Below are 22,820 nucleotides of genomic sequence, written 5' to 3'. Positions count from 1 at the left end.
AACACTTTGGATACATGCTATAAAAGTTGCATAATTAAAATAATTGCTGTAATAGAAGAAATCTTGAAGTATGGCCCTATATCCCCCCAGATTTTCAATATCTATTGTCTTATCAGTAGCTGATTAATTAGGGAGCTGTGAAATGATAACTATTTGTCAGATTCCCTGCATACGACTTCATCCTTTTGATAACATTATTTGGGCTTCCCACACTGAGCATGATGTCAGAAGAAAATGGCCGCCGTGTGAAATGTTGCAGAAAGAAAGACTACCATCCAGAATCACCCAAATTATTCTTTATTCAAAACAATGACAAACAATTTAATGTTTATTAATGAGGAAGACAGAACTTTATAAACTCCAGCTAAATTGTCAAACAATCAGCGGGGACGTGTCATAAGACAAGCACAGAAGTGATGAATTGGTTCAGTCATCATGACCCTGAGTTCATGGAGGTGCTCTTACATTAAAGAGAGTGAACATTACAAGGCTGTCTGTGATATATAATTAGCATATTTTGATTGTCTAAGACATTCTTGTTTTATCATGTATTGGCAACAATAAACACTTTGGACTTCAGACATTCAGATTTGATTCAAGGAGCTTTTCACCCTTTTGAATCTCTTATCCATCAATTAAAAAAAAAGACTAAAAATCATTTTAAAAAATCATCTTGGCATTTTAATTAAAAAGTGGAAAGTTTCAGATGGGGGGAGAGGTGGAGGAAAATGGTTGTCAGTCTGTCTATCAATTTCTGGAGAGTCCTGCTACAGTTGCTATTGCACCCACAACGACAGCACCCAGTACAGCAATACCTGTTGCTTCTGCCTCACGCACCTGTGGAGGGCAACAAAAGTCTTTAAGTTAGATGATGAGCTGAGTTTTCTTGACAATCTAAAGTCCTTTAAAATCATTCACAACGCTGGGAAATCTTTCAACACTTTCAAAAACAACTGGCTACATCCTGTCTAACATTGCTAACCCTTCTCTGTTTTTCACCACAGCCACAAAAAGAGTCTTGCTTATAAAAATAAAAAGAAATGGGTCCACTGACCTGCCGGGACTCAGCTTTTCCATAGCGCAGCTCGCTTACAAAGTGCTCACAGTTCTTGCTGATGACGGAGTACGCCATCATCTCGCCCACCTGCCTGAGCGCCTCCTTCACAATGATGTGAGCTGAGCGGGGCTTGTACTTCTTGTCCAGGGTGTTGTTGATTCTCCATTTGTCGTTTCCCACCACCTCCTGCAGCTTCTGTTTCCTCACCATGGCCTCCTCAGTTGGGACAGACATCGAGCTGTTGGAAACTATACGTGGGACTTCAGCTATGAATAAAAAGAGAGAAACAGACAGAATTTGTGCAGGATCATGAACTAAGTATTGCAACATGTTTTTAATGGTTTATTAATCATGAATCAGTTCAAACAAACAATCTAATTTGATAATCTGGTCTGTAAATGTTACAGTGACAGCAGGCTGATATTATTCCAGACTAGGACAGGTCAGTATTAGAGAGCAGCAGTCCAGACAGGGCACTCACCGCCTGGTGGCGATGTCACATGAACAACCCAGCCATCACCAACATACACAGCCCAGTGCTGATAGGGACCTCGGTTGATCTCAATCAAGTCCCCAGGCTCTGGTGTCTGATCAGACTTGGATTAGAATATACAGGAAAAATGTTTGACTTCGCAACAGACTGTTTGGAAACAACTGAAGAACATTTGAGAACTACACAGATAATATAAGACGTTAAAGTTAAATCATGTAGCTGATAAATAAAGCAGATAACATTGAGCTGAATTGCCTCCATTGACTGAGCAAGTGCAGCATCTACACATGCAGTAGATGGCAGAATGCAAATGTAAAGTTGGTTTGGAGATTGACAATGAACCACAGATAAAGACGAAGAAGATGAAGACACAGACAGAGAAGATGAAAAAGTGGAAGAAGACAATTTAGTATTCTAACTCAAAGATAATTTCCTAACCTGTCCTTCGTCCATGTCAGCGTTTGTTTTGTCTGGTTTCACTTCCCTGATGACTCTCAGCACCTGCAGGAACAAATCCTTGATGTTGATGTGCCATTGACCTGGATGTTGTGTAATTCATTTATTTAATATTCTACAACACAGGGTTGTTTAACTAAATGGTAGTTACTCCTGTTTTCTCAAAATTGTTTTGGAGAGTTGTTATCTTTACCAATAAAAAAAAAAAAGAAGTCGTCCTATGGCACAACTTGCCCCAAGGTGGGGGTAAAATGGGCACGGGGTCAGGGTAAATTGAGTCCTCAGGGGGCAAACAGCCACCGTTAAATACTGATATAAAAATGACACAAAATGAAACAATTTGGAGATCACTGACCTTCATTAATGTCACCGATATAACCAAGGCAGAAACTCATACTTTGAAGTCAACCCATATGTTTGTGTGTGCTCGTTAAAAATAACTCAACATGTTCAGTAAAGATTAAACTGTAATCATTGTGTGTTAGCTCCAGATGGAATGTAAAGTATGTGTCATGATTGGGACTGTGGATGTGGTTTCTGTGCTGTTGTGTTTACAGAGGCGCTCTGCAGAGGCTGGGTGCGGCTTCCCTGATAACTGGAGTGATACGAGCTCCAGCCTCTCAAGCCACCAGCCTCCAGCCTACGCACCTCGACCTCCTGCCTCCACTAGCCCTGAAACTCTCTGAGCCAGTTCAACCTCCATTTTGACAAAACTGCTCCACACAGTGACTCAGATCCACAATGATTTTATGAACTTGTTCTGTGAGAAGCTGCATATAAAATAAATGTACAAAATGTGCTTCTGAATGCTTCTAATTCAAACACTGTGTGTATACTGTAGGCCTATGAACCTGATACTTCACTGCTAAAATAAAACTGAAATGACTTTAACTTTATTTCATTTTAATTAGTTTTGTTTCACTTTAGTTTGAGTTTTCTTGAGGCTATCATTCAGGTTAGACAAGTTTTTTTCAAGGGCTTCGATTTAGTTTCACTTTTAATTTACGATAATAACCCTGGGGCCAAATAATAGAAACACCCTCAGGAAGCCCATTACATGGCCTACCTGGTTTGAAAGCACCACAAACTAACCTGAACACCTCTAAAATGGGTTAGGGTTAGGCTGTGTGAGCGTTTTCATAGTTTAGTTTGAGTTTTTCATAAAAGGTTTTGTTTTAATTTAGTTTAGATTTTTTTTCCACTGCTCATTTTGGTTTTAGTTTCAATTTTAATTTCATGAAATAATCTGGATGACAGCACAATTCAACAGCACCAAAAGTAAACATTTAAAATGATAGTTAAGTTCAATAAACACCTCTCTCAAATAGTTTCACATTAGTGTTAATAGGTGAAGTCAATTTAATAAAGTGGCAACATAGTTTATAAAGGCATAAAGCATTAGCTAACTGTCTGTACAGTACAAAATAAACAAGTTTTAACATTTTAGCAAACACACAAATACTGACTGATCTTCTAATAAAAAAAATCACATTTTATGCAAATGTTTTGTCAGTGTGTCCTCTTACCTTTAACAATGAAGTCGAATGTCAGAGAAACCTCCAAAGAGCCACATAACTTCATCTGCGAGGGATCAAGTTATTCAAGTTTACCTTCATAATGAAAGTGTAATCCAAACGTCACAATGTGCACGCCTACATTTTACACAGACGAAATGTAGCTTCAATAAATATCTCAATAAATAAGTAGCCTAAATAAATAAATTGGGGGAAGTAAGTTTCGTTTCATTAAAACCGAAAGTAAACACGGTCGCGACGTGACTGCAGGTCTATTTTTAGAACGGCAATTAAATGAATCGGAGCAAGGATGCAACGTAGTGGTGAGAGGCTGCATCAATCCACGCCGCCTCAAAACCTGATTAAGATCCAGTATGGGGGATGAGAGACTTTCTGGCCTTGCCCTTATGAACGTGCATAGAAAAATCCCCCTGGATCCCATGAGAGTCCTCCAGAGATGGGATGAATCTGGCCACAGAAGAATTGTCACTTGTTTTTTGATGAGAGGTAAGACTTCTTGTAAGCTATGGTATTACTGTACTTATTGTTACCTATATGCATTCTTTATTTATCAACAGTTTTGAGTCAACTGATTTGATATGGGTTAAATGCGTATTCAACGAATTCTTTATATCATTGCAGAACAGAAGAAGCCTGAGCAGGATCTCCACTCTCTCTCTCTCTCTCTCTCTCTCTCTCTTCCCAATCATAGCCAATTTAAGCTACTGTTTAATGAAATATTCAATATTCTGTTATCTAATCAATATTAAAGTTGAAACTACACCTTCCTAAAAAATAAAATTTAAATATTTTTTTTATTTTTTTTGTTCTGCATCTATTTGTACTCACTCATAGAAACCAGCCACCTAAATACACCTGATTGTTTTCATCAAGATCCACGAATTATGTTCTGAGAAATTAATGAAAATGTTGGAAGTCAGAAAAACTTCCTGGATCCGTCACTTTATCCGGATCTGCACCAAAAGTTAATGGGGTGAATGAAAAATTGATGAAAATGTGGTAAAACGACTTATCTCATAACGTTTCCTGGATCAGTCCTTTAATCCACAACACAACAAAGGTAACAGCTAACAGACCTCCATTTGGACTTCTGTGGACTTCTTCAGCTAAAAATATAACTGGAAATTCATTCATTCATTCATTCACCTCCATTGTATTGGGCACTGATCCTGGAAAGAGAGACTGCTGCTGTTGATGCTGTTTTGAAAAAGGTTCAGATTATAAAAACATGTGTCCTGTTATCTGTAAAGACTATTTCTTGACTGGAGAAAACCAAAAGATTTAGAAAATTCACTAAAACAAGTTCAACAAAGTTCTCAGGGATAAAGTAAGGTGGCTTGTCTCTAAAACACAGAAATACTATCATATTACAGTTTGTAGCTTCTGACTGAAATGCTTTGACAGGAATAAGTGAACAGTTAAGACAGTGAATACTGAAACCAGCCTGACCATAGTCACACAGTAGCCATTTTCCTCTGACGTCATGCTCAGGGTGGGAAGGCCATCCTTTTGATATCATTATTTGGGCTTCCCACACTGAGCATGACGTCAGAGGAAAATGGCCGCCGTGTGAAATGTTGCAGAAAGAAAGACTACCATCCAGAATCATACAAATTATTCTTTATTCAAAACAATGACAAACAATTTAATGTCAGAGGAAGACAGAACTTTATAAACTGCAGCTAAATTGTTAGCTTCATGGAGGTGCTCTTACAATAAAGAGAAAGTGTAGTGTATGGACATTACAAGGCTGTCTGTGATTTATAATTAGCTTATTTTGATTGTCTAAGACATTCTTGTCTTATCATGTATTGGCGACAATAAACATTTTGGACTTCAGAGACATTCAGATTTGATTCAAGGAGCTTTTCACCCTTTTAGGTCTCTTATCCATCCTTTTTTTAAAAACAAAACATCTTCTTGGCATCTCAATTAAAACGTGGAAATTTTCAGATGGGAGGAGAGGTGGAGGAAAATGTCTGTCAGTCTTTCTTTTGACCGAAGTAATCTACTACAACCATGACAGGGCCCACTACAGGAATAAGTGCTGCCTGAACCACCTGCGGAGAGCAACAGACATCTTTAAGTTAGATGATGAGCAGAGTTTTCTTGACAATCTAAAGTCCTTTAAAATCATCATCAACTCTGGGAAATATAGAGTTTTAAAAACCAAAGAATGAGACAAAGAGTCGTGTTTGTAAAAAATGGGCCCACTGACCTGCCAGGACACAGCTTTTCCGTAGCGCAGCTTGTTTACAAAGTGCTCACAGTTCTTGCTGATGACGGAGTACTTCATCCTCTTGCCCACCAGGCTGAGCGCCTCCTCCACAATGGTGCGAGCTGAGCGGGGCTCGAAGCTCTTGTCCAGGATGTTGTTGATTCTCCAGTTGTCTTTTCCCACCACCTCCTGCAGCTTCTCTTTCATCACCATGGCCTTCTCAGTTGGGACAGACATCAATTTGTTGGAAACTTTACCTGGTTCTTTAGCTATGAACAAAAAGAGAGAAACAGACAGAATTTGTGCAGGATTATGAACTAAATACTGCAACATGTTTGTTTTCATGGTTTATTAATCATGAATCAGTTCAAACAAATAATCTAATTTGATGATCTGGTCTGTAAATGTTACAGTGACAGCAGGCTGATATTATTCCAGACTAGGACAGGTCAGTATTAGAGAGCAGCAGTCCAGACAAGAGACTCACCGCCTGGTGGTGATGTCACGTGAACAACCCAGCCATCACCAACATACACAGCCCAGTGCTTATAGAGACCTCGGAAGATCTCAATCAAGTCCCCAGGCTCTGGTGTCTGATCAGACTTGGATTAAAACATACAGGAAAAATGTTTGACTTTGCAACAGACTGTTTGGAAACAACTGAAGAACATTTGAGAACTCTGACATTATCTGTGTTACACAGATAAGCACAGATAATATAAGACTTTAAAGTTGAATCATATAGCTGATAAATAAATCACATATCATTGAGCTAAATTGCCTCCATTGACTGAACAAGTGCAGCATTTACACATGCAGTAGATGGCAGTATGCAAATGTAAAGTTGGTTTGGAGATTGACAATGAACCACAGATAAAGATGAAGGAGAAGATGAAGAAAAAGAGTAAAAATACTGAAAAGAAGATGAAGGAGAAGAAGATGAAGAAGACACAGCCAGAGAAGATAAATAAGTGGAAGAAGACGGTTTAGTTTTCTGACTCAGTGATAATTTCCTAACCTGTGACTGGCCCATGTCAGTGTTTGTTTCGTCTGTAAACCTTTAACTGGTTTCACTTTCCAGATGACTCTCAGCACCTGCAGGAACAAATCATTTCATTAGCACACAACATGAGATAAAGAGAAAAGCAAATGTAATGTTGATGCATCATTGATGTGGGAATTGTGTTAGAAAAGAGTCGTAGTAGCCTTTATTTAAAGCTTTTATTAGTTAGGGCAGTGGTTTTCAAACTGTTTGTGTCCTCTTCAGCCTCTATAGCATCGTGTTATCTAATCACTCTGTACATATATTTTTAGCTCCCTGGACGGTTTTTTAAGGACTTTTTTAGATTACAGATGTTGCCTCTGAATGAGGAAGTAAATGTGTACAGCAAAGGATATAGTAAATTAAAAGCTCATTCATCACTTGTTGTTTTGTTGTATATTACAATAATAATCTGTGGTTGTAATAAATTCCCTCAGGAACCACTGAGTTAGAGCATATCTCATATATCTCACATTAAAAAAACACAAAAGGACAAACGCTGACTGGTTTACTCAGGAAACAATTTACAAGGTTCATTTATTTATCATTTTACAACTTTTAGTTGTAGTTCCTTTGTACTACTACACAAAAAATATAACAATTTTATATGAATGGGTGAATAAAAATAAGTGTAATAACAATAATCAGACATATTTTCTATCATCCATTATAACCAGATGTTGTGTGACATCATAACAGCTCTTCTAGTGAGTTCAGTCCCATCAATACACTCAGTAGCCACTTTATTAGGTACACTTACTTCAAACAAATGTAGTTTAATGCAACAGTCCTGCATTAAATCCTGCCTTCATGAGTATTATAATGTTCAGTGTTTTATCTAAACTCTTTTAACAGGTGCTACTTTTCTTAGTTTCTTCAAGTTACCAGAGTTTGTTAGTTTTTAGTTTAGTTTTTATACATTTAGTTTACAGTAGTTTGAGTGTGTCTTTGTAAAGGCCACATATAAAGTGTCAGTGTCGAAGACAACTGTGATTTCTTTGTGTCAACATGAAATTAAAACTGAAAAAGTTTTAGCTTCATCATCTGTTGTTTCAGTTCAGTTTGAGTTTTTCTTAAAGGGTATTTTATTTGGTTCCTGTTTACACACATTTTTCCTCTACTTTGATTTAGTTTCCGTTTTCATTTCCGGTAAGTAACCTTGGGACAAAAGGAAAGAAACACTCGAAGGTACAAAAACTACACCTTTAAAATGTTGTTTTCAATGTTTAGTTGGACATTTTTCTGACAAGGTGTCGTTTTTATTTATCTTTAGTTTACGACAACTGTTACTGCTGATTTTATCAGGTCAGCTCATCTTAGTTTCGGTTTGATTTAGATAACACGTCTTGAACAAAATAACGGAGACACCCTGAATCCACAGCATCATAAAGTTTACTCTGCATCTCTCTAAACCAGCTGGAGGTGTGAGGACCAGGGGTGAGAAAAACATAATGAGAGGAAGCGAATAAAGTCGAAAAGTCCAGAATAAACTTGACATTTCAAGATTGAAGTCGACCCCGATAGACCCCGTTTTAAGATTTTAACAAATAAACAAAATAATACAGATGCTGCAGGTTCTTCTAACTAAAAATCATAGCAGCCCTCTGTTACTACACTTCGTGTTGATATTTTGACAGCTTGTTTTCTTACCTTAAACAATGTCCGATATCTGAGACACCTCCAGGCAGCCCACCACCAGACTTCAGTTGTGTGGCAGTGAGCTGATTGTTGCTTTACTTATTCAGCTGGAGCAGGAGACCTTCAGAATAAAAGCATCACCAAAAGGCCACAATGTCCACTGCTACATCTAACACAGACTAATAACACAAATGTAGCTTGAATAAATAGATGAATAAATACATTTTAGGTAGAGCGTATTACATTATACAGAGAGGAGCTTCTGTTGCTTCTGCCCTCAATAATAACTTAAAAAACCTCCGTGCCCACCAACTCAAGTGCCTCCTTCAAAATGGTATCAGTTGGGTGGGGTTCATACTTCTCATCCAGGTCTTTGTTGACTTTCCACTTGTCGGTTCCCACCACATCACTTAGCTGCTCTCTCTTCACCACGGCCCTCTGAGCTGCGACCAACCTCACACTGTTGGCCCCAGCACCAGCGACTTCATATAATATAATTTGCACGGGATTATACACTAATTATGGCGACATATTTGTGGTTTAATAATTATAAACTGTTTATCCAAACAACCAATCCAAGTTGTGTCGAGGGACTCACAGGTTGATACCAAGAGAACGACTAAGCCATCACCAAAGTACACAGCCCAGTGCTCATAGAGGCCCCTGAAGATCTCAATCAAGTCCCCGGGCTCCAGTTTCTCATCAGACTTTGATTAGGACATACAGAAAAATGAGGTTTGACTTTGCAACAGATTGCATTTGGCAATAACTGCAGTACATCTGTGCTAGGGCCACTTTTGTTTAATATCTATATGCTCCCACTGGCCCAGATCATGGAGTATCATAACATCTCTTACCACTCAATGCTGAAAAGACAGAAGTCATTGTTTTTGGTCCCAAAAACGCAAGGCTTGAGGTCAATGGCCAACTTCACTCAATTACACTAAAAACCACTGACCAAGCCAGAAATCTGGGTGTAGTTATGGACTCAGACCTGAATTTTAACAGCCACATAAAGACTATCACTAAATCAGCCTATTATCATCTCAAAAACATTGCACGAATTAAAGGACTTCTGTCTAAACAAGACATGGAAAAACTAGTTCATGCATTTATTCTTAGTAGGTTAGATTATTGTAATGGTGTCTCTACAGGTCTCAGTAAAAAATCAATCAGGCAGCTGCAGCTCATCCAGAATGCTGCTGCCAGAGTCCTGACCAACAGCAAGAAAATGGACCATATCACACCTGTCCTTAAATCCCTGCACCGGCTCCCTGTGAGCCAAAGGATAGAGTTTAAAATCCTGTTACTGGTCTACAAATCACTAAATGGCCTTGGACCTAAATACATGTCAGAGCTGCTGGTGGGATATGAACCATCCAGAGCCCTCAGGTCATCAGGGGCAGGTCTACTCAGTGTCCCCAGGGTCAGAACCAAGCAGGGTGAAGCTGCATTTAGCTTCCATGGTCCTCATCTGTGGAACAAACTCCCTGAACACCTGAGGTGTGCACAAACTGTCAGCTCATTTAAATCAGGGCTGAAGACATTACTGTTTACTGCAGCTTTCGTATAGTGTAAGACCTTTCTGTTTGCCACTGCCTTTCACCGAAGCAATTTTAAGGCTTTGAACTGCACTGTAACTTTTATTTTCTCTGTGACTTTTGTTTTCTATTATTGTGCGTAGGAAATCTATTCTATTTTAGCCTACTTGCCTATTTCTTAACTTGTTTTAATGTTTTGTTTTAATGTCTATTTCTTAACTTGTTTTAATGTTTTGTTTTAATGTATTTTAAATGCTTTTATGCGCCTGTTAAGCACTTTGAGTTGCCTTGTGTCTGAATTGTGCTATACAAATAAACTTGCCTTGCCTTGCCTAGGCAGACTCTCTGACATAAAGTGGGTTATACAAAGTTAATGCAAGACTTTTAAATTGTTTTTAAACTAATAACATTATATTCTATATACAATAACACATTGGATACATGCTATAAAAGTTGCATAATTAAAATAATTGCTGTAATAGAAGAAATCTTGAAGGATGGCCCTATATCCCCCCAGATTTTCAATATCTATTGTCTTATCAGTAGCTGATTAATTAGGGAGCTGTGAAATGATAACTATTTGTCAGATTCCCTGCATACGACTTCATCCTGTGAAATGTTGCAGAAAGAAAGACTACCATCCAGAATCACCCAAATTATTCTTTATTCAAAACAATGACAAACAATTTAATGTCAGAGGAAGACAGAACTTTATAAACTCCAGCTAAATTGTCAAACAATCAGCGGGGACGTGTCATAAGACAAGCACAGAAGTGATGAATTGGTTCAGTCATCATGACCCTGAGTTCATGGAGGTGCTCTCAATAAAGAGGAAGTGAAGTGTATGGGACATTACAAGGCTGTCTGTGATATATAATTAGCTCATTTTGATTGTCTTAGACATTCTTGTCTTATCATGTATAGGCAACAATAAACATTTTGGACTTCAGACATTCAGATTTGATTCAAGGAGCTTTTCACCCTTTTGAATCTCATATCCATCAATTTAAAAAAAATAAAAAATCTTTAAATATAAAGAATTAACATTATAGCACCAACTGCCTGGTTCACCTGTGGAGGGCAACACACATCTTTAAGTCAGATAATGAGCAGAGTTTTCTTGACAATCTAAAGTCCTTTAAAATCATTCACAACTAGAGGAAGGAAATAGAGTTTTAAGAACCAAAGAATCACACTTTGAAAAACAACTGGCTACATCCTGTCTAACATTGCTAACCCTTCTCTGTTTTTCACCACAGTCACAAAAAGTGTCTTTTTTGTAAAAAAAAATAGGCCCACTGACCTGCCAGGACTCAGCTTTTCCGTAGCGCAGCTTGTTTACAAAGTGCTCACAGTTCTTGCGGATGACGGAGTACTCCATCCTCTTGCCCACCTGCCTGAGCGCCTCCTCCACAATGGTGCGAGCTGAGCGGGGCTTGCACTTCTCGTCCAGGATGTTGTTGATTCTCCAGTTGTCTTTTCCCACCACCTTCTGCAGCTTCTCTTTCATCACCATGGCCTTCTCAGTTGGGACAGACCTCAATTTGTTGGAAACTGCACCTGGTTCTTTAGCTATGAACAAAAAGAGAGAAACAGACAGAATTTGTGCAGGATTATGAACTAAATATTGCAACATGTTTGTTTTCATGGTTTATTAATCATGAATCAGTTCAAACAAATAATCTAATTTGATGATTTGGTCTGTAAATGTTACAGTGACAGCAGGCTGATATTATTTCAGACTAGGACAGGTCAGGATTAGAGAGCAGCAGTTCAGACAAGAGACTCACCGCCTGGTGGCGATGTCACGTGAACAACCCAGCCATCACCAACATACACAGCCCAGTGCTCATAGAGACCTCGGAAGATCTCAATCAAGTCCCCAGGCTCTGGTGTCTGATCAGACTTGGATTAAAACATACAGGAAAAATGTTTGACTTTGCAACAGACTGTTTGGAAACAACTGAAGTACATTTGAGAACTCTGACATAATCTGTGTTACACAGATAAGCACAGATAATATAAGACTTTAAAGTTAAATCATATAGCTGATAAATAAATCACATATCATTGAGCTAAATTGCCTCCATTGACTGAACAAGTGCAGCATCTACACATGCAGTAGATGGCAGTATACAAATGTAAAGTTGGTTTGGAGATTGCCAATGAACCACAGATAAAGACGAAGGAGAAGATGAAGAAAAAGAGTAAAAATACTGAAAAGAAGATGAAGGAGAAGAAGATGAAGAAGACACAGCCAGAGAAGATAAATAAGTGGAAGAAGACGGTTTAGTGTTCTGACTCAGTGATAATTTCCTAACCTGTGACTGGCCCATTTCAGCGTTTGTTTCGTCTGTAAACCTTTAACTGGTTTCACCTTCCAGATGACTCTCAGCACCTGCAGGAACAAATCATTTCATTAGCACACAACATGAGATAAAGAGAAAAGCAAATGTAATGTTGATGCATCGTTGATGTGGGAATTGTGTTTGAAAAGAGTCGTAGTAGCCTTTATTTAAAGCTTTTATTAGTTAGGGCAGTGGTTTTCAAACTTTTTGTGTCCTCTATAGCCTCTATAGCATCGTGTTATCTAATCACTCTGTACATATATTTTTAGCTCCCTGGACGGTTTTTAAAGGACATTTTTAGATTACAGATGTTGCCTCTGAATGAGGAAGTAAATGTGTACAACAAAGGATATAGTAAATCAAAAACTCATTCGTCGCTTGTTGTTTTGTTGTATATTACAAATTCCCTCAGGAACCACTGAGTTAGAGCATATCTCATAAATCTCACATTAAAAAAACACAAAAGGACAAACGCTGACTGGTTTACTCAGGAAACAATTTACAAGGTTCATTTATTTATCATTTTACAACTTTTAGTTGTAGTTCCTTTGTACTACTACACAAAAAATATAACAATTTTATATGAATGGGTGAATAAAAATAAATGTAATAACAATAATCAGACATATTTTCTATCATCCATTATAACCAGATGTTGTGTGACATCATAACAGCTCTTCTAGTGAGTTCAGTCCCATCAATACACTCAGTAGCCACTTTATTAGGTACACTTAGTTCAAACTAATGTAGTTTAATGCAACAGTCCTGCATTAAATCCTGCCTTCATGAGTATTATAATGTTCAGTGTTTTATCTAAACTCTTTTAACAGGTTTTACTTTTCTTATTTTCTTCAAGTTACCAGAGTTTGTTTGCTAGTTTTTGGTTTAGTTTTTATACATTTAGTTTACAGTAGTTTGAGTGTGTCTTTGTAAGGGCTACATATAAAGTGTCAGTGTCAAAGACAACTTTGATTTCTTTGTGTCAACATGAAATTAAAACTGAAAAAGTTTTAGCTTCATCATCTGTTGTTTCAGTTTAGTTTTAGTTTTTCTTAAAGGGTATTTTATTTGGTTCCTGTTTACACACATTTTTCCTCTACTTTGATTTAGTTTCCGTTTTCATTTCCGGTAAGTAACCTTGGGACAAAAGGAAAGAAACACTCGAAGGTACAAAAACTACACCTTTAAAATGTTGTTTTCAATGTTTAGTTGGACATTTTTCTGACAAGGTGTTGTTTTTTTTATTTATCTTTAGTTTACGACAACTGTTACTGCTGATTTTATCAGGTCAGCTCATCTTAGTTTCGGTTTGATTTAGATAACACATCTTGAACAAAATAACGGAAACACCCTGAATCCACAGCATCATAAAGTTTACTCTGCATCTCTCTAAACCAGCTGGAGGTGTGAGGACCAGGGGCAGGGCCGTAGCCAGGATTTTTGAAATACCGAGGTCAACATCCCCCCCGGAAAAAAAACAAAATAAAACAGACAGTACCATGTATATATATTATTCATTAAATGTAACAACTTGTAACTGTCTAATGACACCCTATCTGTGTATAAGAGAGAGACAGGACTTCATCAGCACACACACACACATAGGGTGTACAGTATAAATGTATATATACTTTTTTTATTTATTTTATTATTTATTTTTTAATTTCATTTGTATATATTTGATTCTGTGAGTTGTATTTGTTTTGTTTCTTTGATTCTTGATGCTTTGGCAACATAGTTCTCGTAACATTCATGCCAATAAAGCGAATTTGAATTTGAATTTGAGACAGAGAGAAAGAGAGACAGAGAGAGAAAGAGAGCGAGAGAGAGACAGAGCGACACAGAGAGAGAGAGAGAGAGTGGAGATCCTGCTCAGGCTTAGCATCTCTATTGGCTATCTGTTGCATCTGTAGGCTTATTGCAATTCTCACTTTTCCTCCTCTTTGCCTGATCATCCTCTGCCTTTCTTGCTGCAACAAATGATAACTTGGATTGATGCAGCCTCTCACCACCACGCTGCATCTTTGCTCCAATTCATTTAATTGCCGTTCTAAAAATAGACCTGCAGTCACGTCGCGACCGTGTTTAAAATACCGAGGACATGACCTCGGTGTCCTCAATGGTGGCTACGGCCCTGACCAGGGGTGAGAAAAAAATAATGAGAGGAAGCGAATAAAGTCGAAAAGTGCAGAATAAACTTGACATTTCAAGATTGAAGTCGACCCCGATTGACCCCGTTTTAAGATTTTAACAAATAAACAAAATAATACAGATGCTGCAGGTTCTTCTAACTAAAAATCATAGCAGCCCTCTGTTACACTACACTTTGTGTTGATGTTTTGACAGCTTGTTTTCTTACCTTAAACAATGTCCGATATCTGAGACACCTCCAGGCAGCCCACCACCAAACTTCAGTTGTGTGGCAGTGAGCTGATTGTTGCTTTACTTATTCAGCTGGAGCAGGAAACCTTCAGAATAAAAGCATCACTAAAAGGCCACAATGTCCACTGCTACATCTAACACAGACTAATAACACAAATGTAGCTTGAATAAATAGATGAATAAATACATTTTAGGTAGAACGTATTACATTATACAGAGAGGAGCTTCTGTTGCTTCTGTCCTCAATAATAACTTAAAAAACCTACGTGCCCACCAACTCAAGTGCCTCCTTCAAAAATGGTATCAGTTGGGGTTCATACTTCTCATCCAGGTCTTTGTTGACTTTCCACTTGTCGGTTCCCACAACGTCACTTAGTTTCTCTTTCTTCACCATGGCCCTCTGCGACATATTTGTGGTTTATTAATTATAAATCGATTTATCCAAACAAGCAATCCAAGTTGTGTCGAGGGACTCACAGGTTGATACCAAGTGAACAACTAAGCCATCACCAATGTACACAGCCCAGTGCTGATAGAGGCCCCTGAAGATATCAATCAAGTCCCCGGGCTCCAGTTTCTCATCAGACTTTGATTAGGACATACAGAAAAATGAGGTTTGACTTTGCAACAGATTGCATTTGGCAATAACTGCGGCACATCTGACCCAGGTAGACTCTCTGACATAAAGTGGGTTATACAAAGTTAATGCAAGACTTTTAAATTGTTTTTAAACTAATAACATTATATTCTATATACAATAACACTTTGGATACATGCTATAAAAGTTGCATAATTAAAATAATTGCTGTAATAGAAGAAATCTTGAAGGATGGCCCTATATCCCCCCAGATTTTCAATATCTATTGTCTTATCAGTGGCTGATTAATTAGGGAGCTGTGAAATGATAACTATTTGTCAGATTCCCTGCATACGACTTCATCCTGTGAAATGTTGCAGAAAGAAAGACTACCATCCAGAATCATCCAAATTATTCTTTATTCAAAACAATAACAAGCAATTTAATGTCAGAGGAAGACAGAACTTTATAAACTCCAGCTAAATTGTCAAACAATCAGCGGGGACGTGTCATAAGACAAACACAGAGGTGTTGAATTGGTTCAGTCATCATGACCCTGAGGTCATGGAGGTGCTCTCAATAAAGAGGAAGTGTAGTGTATGGGACATTACAAGGCTGTCTGTGATATATAATGAGCTCATTTTGATTGTCTAAGACATTCTTGTCTTATCATGTATTGTGAACAATAAACATTTTGGACTTCAGAGACATTCAGATTTGATTCAAGGTGCTTTCACTCTTTTGAATCTCTTATCCATCAATTAAGGAAAAAACTAAAAAAATCATATCTAAAAATATTTTTAAAAATTCATCTTGGCATCTTAATTAAAAAGTGGAAAGTTTCAGATAGGAGGAGAGGTGGAGGAAAATGTCAGTCTGTCTTTCTATTTATGATGAATATTATTCCAATTGCTAATACAGCCACAGCGACAGCGCCCAGTACAACTGTTGCAACTTCTGCCGCTTCTCCTGCCTCACGCACCTGTGGAGGGCAACAAACATCTTTAAGTTAGATGATGAGCAGAGTTTTCATGACAATCTAAAGTCCTTTAAAATCATTCACAACTCTGGGAAATCTTTCAACAGTTTCAAAAACAACTGGCCACATCCTGTCTAACATTGCTAACTTCTCTGTTTTTCAGCACAGCCACAAAAAGAGTCATGTTTGTAAAAAAAATAATAATAATAATGGGTCCACTGACCTGCTGGGACTCAGCTTTCCCGTAGCGCATCTTGTTTACAAAGTGCTCACAGTTCTTGCTGATGAAGGAGTACGGCATCATCTCGCCCACCTGCCTGAGCACCTCCTCCGCAATGATGTGAGCTGAGCGGGGCTTGTACTTCTTGTCCAGGGTGTTGTTGATTCTCCATTTGTCGTTTCCCACCACCTCCTGCAGCTTCTGTTTCATCACCATGGACTTCTCAGTTGGGACAGACATCAAGCTGTCGGAAATGATACCTGGGACTTCATCTATGAATAAAAAGAGAGAAACAGAAAGAATTTGTGCAGGATTATGAACTAAATATTGCAACATGTTTTTTTCGTGTGGTTTATTAATCATGAATCAGTTCAAACAAATAATCTAATCTGATAATGTGGTCTGTAAATGTTACAGTGACAGCAGGCTGATATTATTTCAGACTCGGACAGGTCAGGATTAGAGAGGAGCAGTCCAGACAGGGGACTCACCGCCTGGTGGTGCTGTCAAGTGAACAACCCAGCCATCACCAACATACACAGCCCAGTGCTCATAGAGACCTCGGTAGATCTCAATCAAGTCCCCAGGCTTTGGTTTCTGATCAGACTTGGACTGGAACATACAGGAAAAAAGTTTGACTTTGCAACAGACTGTTTGGAAACAACTGAAGAACATTTGAAAACTCTGACATAATCTGTGTTACACAGATAAGCACAGATAATATAAGACTTTAAAGTTGAATCATATAGCTGATAAATAAAGCAGATAACATTGAGCTGAATGGCCTCCATTGACTGAACAAGTGCAGCATCTACACATGCAGTAGATGGCAGTATGCAAATGTAAAGTTGGTTTGGAGATTGCCAATGAACCACAGATAAAGACAAAGAAAAAGAGTAAGAAGACTGAAAAGAAGATGATGAAGGAGAAGAAGATGAAGAAGACAAAGACAGAGAAGACAAAGTATTGGAAGAAGACAGAGATAATTTCCTAACCTGTGACTGGCCCATGTCAGCGTTTGTTTCGTCTCTAAACCTTTAACTGGTTTCACTTTCCAGATGACTCTCAGCACCTGCAGGAACAAATCATTTATGATGATATATATATATGATGTTGATGTGCCATTGACCTGGATGCTGTGTGATTCCTATATTTACCATTCTACAACACAGGGTTGTATAACTAAATGGTAGTTTAAAAAAAGAAGTCGGCCTATGGCACAACTTGCCCCAAGGTGGGGGTAAAATGGGCATGGGGTCAGGGTAAATTGAGTCCTCAAGGGGTAAACAGCCACCGTTAAATACTGATATAAAAATGACACAAAATTAAACAATTTTGAGATCACTGACCTTCATTAATGTCACCGATATAACCAAGGCAGAAACTCATACTTTGAAGTCAACCCATATGTTTGTGTGTGCTCGTTAAACATGCTAACTCAACATGTTCAGTAAAGATTAAACTGTACTGGACTTTTGGTGTGGCTGTTTTTGTGCCGTCTGTTGCGTTTTCAGAGGTGCTCTGCAGAGGCTGGGTGCGGCTTCCCTGATAACTGGAGCTGCCGGTTCTCTCACACCTGCTGCTCATCTAATCCTCAGCTCCAGTTTTAATACTCTGGTCTGCTCTTCACTTGGTGCCAGATTGTTTTCAACTCTACTAGGTGGTGGATTTAACCTTCGAGCCTCAACTTGTATTTTTGCTCTTCAGCCTAACCCTGTTTTCTTCTTGGCCTCTTCAGTGTTGGCATCTTCCACAAGCTCCAGCCTCTCAAGCCACCAGCCTCCAGCCGACACGCCTCGACTTCCTGCCTCCACTAGCCCTGAAACTCTCTGAGCCAGTTCACCCGTGTCTCACCCTAAACTCTGTGGGGAGAGCAGCAGGACCCCCCACACTCCTCAGCCTTCTCCAGTGCTTCACCTCAAGTAACCCCTCTGCCCTCTGAGCCTCCCCTGTAACTCCACCTCTGCCAGCTAACTCAAGACCTGCACTACATTCTGACCCTCTGTGTTAAATAAACCTCTTAAACCCTTCCCAGTGTGGTTTGGATCCTGCAAAATAATTTCCAATCGTCACAGTATCTTTGTGTGTGTGTGTGTCTTAAACAGTCATCAAACATCAACAGTGACACTGTGTGTGTGTGTGTGTGTGTTTGCCACAACATCACTGGCAAATTTTACCCCACAACCTCCATTTTGACAAAACTGCTCCACACAGTGACTCAGATCCACAATGATTTTATGAACTTGTTTTGTGAGAAGTTGCATATAAAATAAATGTACAAAATGTGCTTGTAAATGCTTCTTATTCAAACACTGTGTATACTGTAGGCCTATGTTGTGGCATTCAACAGCACCAAAAGTAGACATCTAAAATGATAGTTAAGTTCAATAAACACCTCTCTCAAATGGATTTACATTAGTATTAAAAGGTGAAGTGAATTTAATAAACTAGCAACATAGTTTATAAAGGCATAAAGCATTAGCTAGCTCTGTACAGTCCAAAATAAACCAGTTTTAACATTTTAGCAAACACAGAAATACTGACAGGTCTTCTAACAAAAAAAAATCACAGTTTATGCAGATGTTTTGTCAGTCTGTCCTCTTACCTTTAACGATGAAGTCGAATGTCAGAGAAAGCTACAAAGAGCCACATAACTTCATCTGTGAGGAATCAAGTTATTCAAGTTTACCTTCACAATGAAAGTGTAATCCAAACGTCACAATGTGCACGCCTATATTTTACACGGACTAAATTCAGGTTGGTAGATCCTCCAGTAAATTTATGAAAAACTGTCTACTCACTCCAGTGATGTTTCTATAAATCAATTTAGGCTATTTCAACATTTTTATGTTGAAATTAATCTCGAATATGTATTCAAGTGTTGAATTGCGTTGAATTGGTTCAATCATCATGACCCTGAGTTCATGAAGGTGCTCTTACAATAAAGCCATTACATTGCCCACCTGCCTGAACGCCTCCTTCATAATGATGCGAGCTGAGTGGGGCTCGTTCTTCTGGTCCAGGGTGTTGTTGATTCTCCATTTGTCATTTCCCACCACCTCCTGCAGCTTCTCTTTCCTCACCATGGCCTTCTCAGTTGGGACAGACATCAAGTTGTTGGAAACTGCACCTGGGTCAGACATGCTGTTGGAAACTATATGTGGGACTTTTATATCTCATTATTAACTCCATTACTAACATTTCAATCAATATTTAGTGCAATGGTGTTCTTTACTTCTCACAGATCATGGCTCAATGAGGATAATTCACTTGTTTTTCATAAAAAATGCATGTTAAAACTTTTTTTAATGTACATTGGAAAGACCTACATATAAATACAATACTTTTACATGATATTGATTTTTTAAACATTTTATTTTAAATTTTGAATTTTTTTATGCCATATTTAGCTGGTTTGGAAGGTATATATTGCCCAAATGGGCAGCGACCTCTGAATTCCACTAGCCCCTTCATTAGGGCCTGGGTTATAGAGTTGTGGAAAATGCTCTACCCACTTGTCCCACACTGTCCTATTAGCTGTCAGCTTGTCTCTTAATTTTCAAATCGGACAACTTACTCTGGAGAAAATATGTGTGAATGTGAGATTGGGGTGAAATATGTCTCACAGTTGCACAGAAACCAATAGTATTTGACACTTCTGACCCCTTTTAGCCTCCACTTTGACTGCCGGGTCAAATTGACCCGAACAGTATCTATGTAATATGAACATGCAGGGGGGTGTTGCAAATATGTGAAATGAACCATTTTCATATTATATGTTGATTACACTTATTAAGCCAAGCAGAAGAAGTTTCATACCGAAAAAATACTTTTAACTATTTTTTTTAATTTTTTAACTTTAAAATGGGTCAATTTGACCCGCAACATAACAGGAGGGTTAAAGAAAAAAAAACTATAAAGGCGGAGAGCCAGAGGAAAATCCCAGTCTGTCTATCGACTTCCGAAGAGTCCTGTAGTGCATCCACTAAAGTCTTCACTACAGCACCAACTACCTCAAGCACCTGTGGAGGGCAACAAACATCTTTAAGTTAGATGATGAGCTGAGTTTTCATGACAATCTAAAGTCCTTTAAAATCATCCACAACTCTGGGAAATATAGAGTTTTAAAAACCAAAGAGTCACACTTCTCTGTTTTTCACCCCAGCCACAAAAATAAAAATAAATGGGTCCACTGACCTGCCGGGACTCAGCTTTTCCGTAGCGCAGCTTGTTTACAAAGTGCTCACAGTTTTTGCTGATGACGGAGTACTCCATCACATTGCCCACCTGCATGAGCGCCTCCTTCACAATGATGCGAGGTGAGCGGGGCTCGTACTTCTTGTCCAGGCTGTTGTTGATTGTCCATTTGCTGTCTCCCACCACCTTCTGCAGCTTCTGTTTCCTCACCATGGCCTCCTCAGTTGAGACAGACATCAAGCTGTTGGAAACTGCACCTTGGACAGACATGCTGTCGGAAACTATACCTAGGACTTCAGCTGTGAATAAAAAGAGAGAAACAGACAGAATTTGTGCAGGATTATGAACTAAATATTGCAACATGTATTTTTGTCATGGTTTATTAATCATGAATCAGTTCAAACAAATAATCTAATTTGATAATCTGGTCTGTAAATGTTACAGTGACAGCAGGCTGATATTATTTCAGACTCGGACAGGTCAGGATTAGAGAGCAGCAGTCCAGACAGGGGACTCACCGCCTGGTGGCGATGTCAAGTGAACAACCCAGCCATCACCAACATACACAGCCCAGTGCTGATAGGGACCTCGGAAGATCTCAATCAAGTCCCCAGGCTCTGGTGTCTCAGATTTGGATTAGAACATACAGGAAAAATGTTTGACTTTGCAACAGACTGTTTGGAAACAACTGTAGTACATTTGAGCACTCTCTCGGTAAAGTATCCAACTGTAAAGTTGTTTTGTAGACTGCCAATGAACCACAGATAAAGACAAAGATGAACTAAGGAAGAATGAAAAAGACAACAGAGAAGAAGACCCCGAAGAACAAGACGACTAAGATGGACAACAGACAGACAAAGAAGACGAGAATAAGACGAAGAAGCAAATGAGGAAGAAGATGAAGATTAAGATGAAGAAGGCAACAAAGAAGAAGATGTTGAAGCAGATGAAGACAAAGAAGAAGTAGACGATGAATAATTGGACAAAAACTAAGAAGAAGAAACAGACAAAGAAGACAATTTATTATTCTGACTCAGTGATAATTTCCTAACCTTTGACCACCAGTGGCCCATTTCAGCGTTTGATTCGTCTGTAAACCTTCAACTGGTTTCACCTTCCAGATTACTCTCCACCTGCAGGAACAAATCATTTCATTAGCACACAACATGAGATAAAGAGAAAAGTAAATGTAATGTTGATGCATCATTGATGTGGGAATTGTGTTAGAAAAGAGTTGTAGTAGCCTTTATTTAAAACTTTTATTAGTTAGGGCAGTGGTTTTCAAACATTTTGTGTCCTCTTTAGCCTCTATAGCATCGTGTTATCTAATCACTCTGTACATATATTTTTAGCTCCCTGGAGGGTTTTTAAAGGACTTCTTTAGGTTACAGATTGTGCCTCTGTATGAGGAAGTAAATGTGTACAACAAAGGATATAGTAAATTAAAACCTCATTCATCACTTGTTGTTTCGTTGTTTTGAGAACCACTAAGTTAGAGCATATATATACATGAAAGTTTTAACAACAACGTTGCCAAAGCATCTGTCCAAACACTCGGACAGAACACAACAAATAACAACATGAACACCAACACAACACCAAGATTGATTTACATTAATTATATACAGTATTGCCTGTGTGTGTCGGTCATTCACTTAATACATATTGGGTTAGGGTTATATGCCCCGTCTCCTTCTCCCAGGAGTATTTTTAATTTTGAGATGTCATTCAGCTCTTTGAAATCTGAGATTACAGAGCTGAACTTGTTAAAATAAATGTTCCTTGTTTCGTTGAATGTTTATTTATGTTTTATTTATCTTTAGTTTACGACATTTGTTACTACTTATTTTGTCAGGTCAGCTCATCTTAGTTTCTGTTTAGATTTAGGGTAACACGTCTTGTCGAAAAGTCCCGAACAAACTTGACATTTCAAGATTGAAGTCGACCCTGATAGACCCCGTTTTAAGAATAAACAAATAAACAAAATAATACAAATGCAGCAGGTTCTTCTAACTAAAAATCACAACAGCCCTCTGTTACACTACAGTTTGTGTTGATGTTTTGTTTTCTTACCTTAAACAATGTCCGACATCTGACTCACCTCCGACAAGCCCGTCAACAAACTTCAGTTGTGTAG

The 22,820-nt window shown here is 38.4% G+C and overlaps 3 protein-coding genes across 10 annotated transcripts; all 3 read right to left on the bottom strand.

Moving 5' to 3' along the window:
- Positions 1-276: 276 nt before the first annotated feature.
- On the bottom strand, positions 277-22,802 carry LOC311256888 (phospholipase A and acyltransferase 3-like). 8 transcript variants are annotated; one of them, XM_084352292.1, is made up of 8 exons: positions 22,757-22,788; positions 21,736-21,816; positions 21,202-21,307; positions 20,684-20,982; positions 19,450-19,575; positions 17,482-17,558; positions 16,978-17,098; positions 16,621-16,758 (listed from the first exon to the last, which is right to left on the bottom strand). In XM_084352292.1, the coding sequence occupies exons 2-7, from the start codon at positions 21,754-21,756 to the stop codon at positions 17,062-17,064; spliced, it is 666 nt and encodes a 221-aa protein (XP_084208418.1). In that variant the 5' UTR covers positions 21,757-21,816; positions 22,757-22,788; the 3' UTR covers positions 16,621-16,758; positions 16,978-17,061. The 8 variants fall into 8 exon arrangements, with proteins under 8 accessions (XP_084208425.1, XP_084208422.1, XP_084208420.1 ...); XM_084352293.1 differs by lacking the exon at positions 16,621-16,758 and adding an exon at positions 19,092-19,146 and having other exon boundaries at positions 17,085-17,098; XM_084352298.1 differs by lacking the exon at positions 21,202-21,307 and having other exon boundaries at positions 22,757-22,802.
- Positions 5,104-8,852, bottom strand: LOC311256890 (phospholipase A and acyltransferase 4-like). The gene is made up of 6 exons (XM_084352301.1): positions 8,798-8,852; positions 8,452-8,560; positions 6,778-6,854; positions 6,247-6,361; positions 5,760-6,028; positions 5,104-5,601 (listed from the first exon to the last, which is right to left on the bottom strand). The coding sequence occupies exons 3-6, from the start codon at positions 6,790-6,792 to the stop codon at positions 5,524-5,526; spliced, it is 477 nt and encodes a 158-aa protein (XP_084208427.1). The 5' UTR covers positions 6,793-6,854; positions 8,452-8,560; positions 8,798-8,852; the 3' UTR covers positions 5,104-5,523.
- Positions 10,623-14,790, bottom strand: LOC311256892 (phospholipase A and acyltransferase 4-like). Its single transcript, XM_084352303.1, has 5 exons — positions 14,688-14,790; positions 12,302-12,378; positions 11,771-11,885; positions 11,284-11,552; positions 10,623-11,051 (listed from the first exon to the last, which is right to left on the bottom strand). Exons 2-5 carry the CDS (start codon positions 12,314-12,316, stop codon positions 11,007-11,009), a joined length of 444 nt encoding a protein of 147 aa, XP_084208429.1. The 5' UTR covers positions 12,317-12,378; positions 14,688-14,790; the 3' UTR covers positions 10,623-11,006.
- Positions 22,803-22,820: the final 18 nt, after the last annotated feature.

Source organism: Pagrus pagrus (genome assembly GCF_965226575.1).
Source record: "Pagrus pagrus genome assembly, chromosome: 5".
In the NCBI taxonomy this organism is placed as follows: Eukaryota; Metazoa; Chordata; class Actinopteri; order Spariformes; family Sparidae; genus Pagrus; species Pagrus pagrus.
The sequence above is the reverse complement of the archived record's forward strand: the minus strand, read 5'-3'. Positions and strand labels throughout refer to the sequence as shown.

Excerpts from the sequence above, each read along its gene's own strand:
- LOC311256892 (XM_084352303.1), bottom strand. Across the intron at positions 11,553-11,770 it reads CGTGACATCGCCACCAGGCG|CTAAAGAACCAGGTGCAGTT; the intron begins GTGAGTCTCTTG and ends TTTTGTTCATAG. Across the intron at positions 11,052-11,283 it reads GAAAAGCTGAGTCCTGGCAG|GTGAACCAGGCAGTTGGTGC; the intron begins GTCAGTGGGCCT and ends TGCCCTCCACAG.
- LOC311256890 (XM_084352301.1), bottom strand. Across the intron at positions 6,029-6,246 it reads CGTGACATCACCACCAGGCG|CTAAAGAACCAGGTAAAGTT; the intron begins GTGAGTCTCTTG and ends TTTTGTTCATAG. Across the intron at positions 5,602-5,759 it reads GAAAAGCTGTGTCCTGGCAG|GTGGTTCAGGCAGCACTTAT; the intron begins GTCAGTGGGCCC and ends TGCTCTCCGCAG.
- LOC311256888 (XM_084352292.1), bottom strand. The coding sequence starts at position 21,756 with ATGGGCCACTGGTGGTCAAAG. Across the intron at positions 21,308-21,735 it reads TGGGCCACTGGTGGTCAAAG|ACACCAGAGCCTGGGGACTT; the intron begins GTTAGGAAATTA and ends TCCAAATCTGAG. Across the intron at positions 20,983-21,201 it reads CTTGACATCGCCACCAGGCG|CTGAAGTCCTAGGTATAGTT; the intron begins GTGAGTCCCCTG and ends TTTTATTCACAG.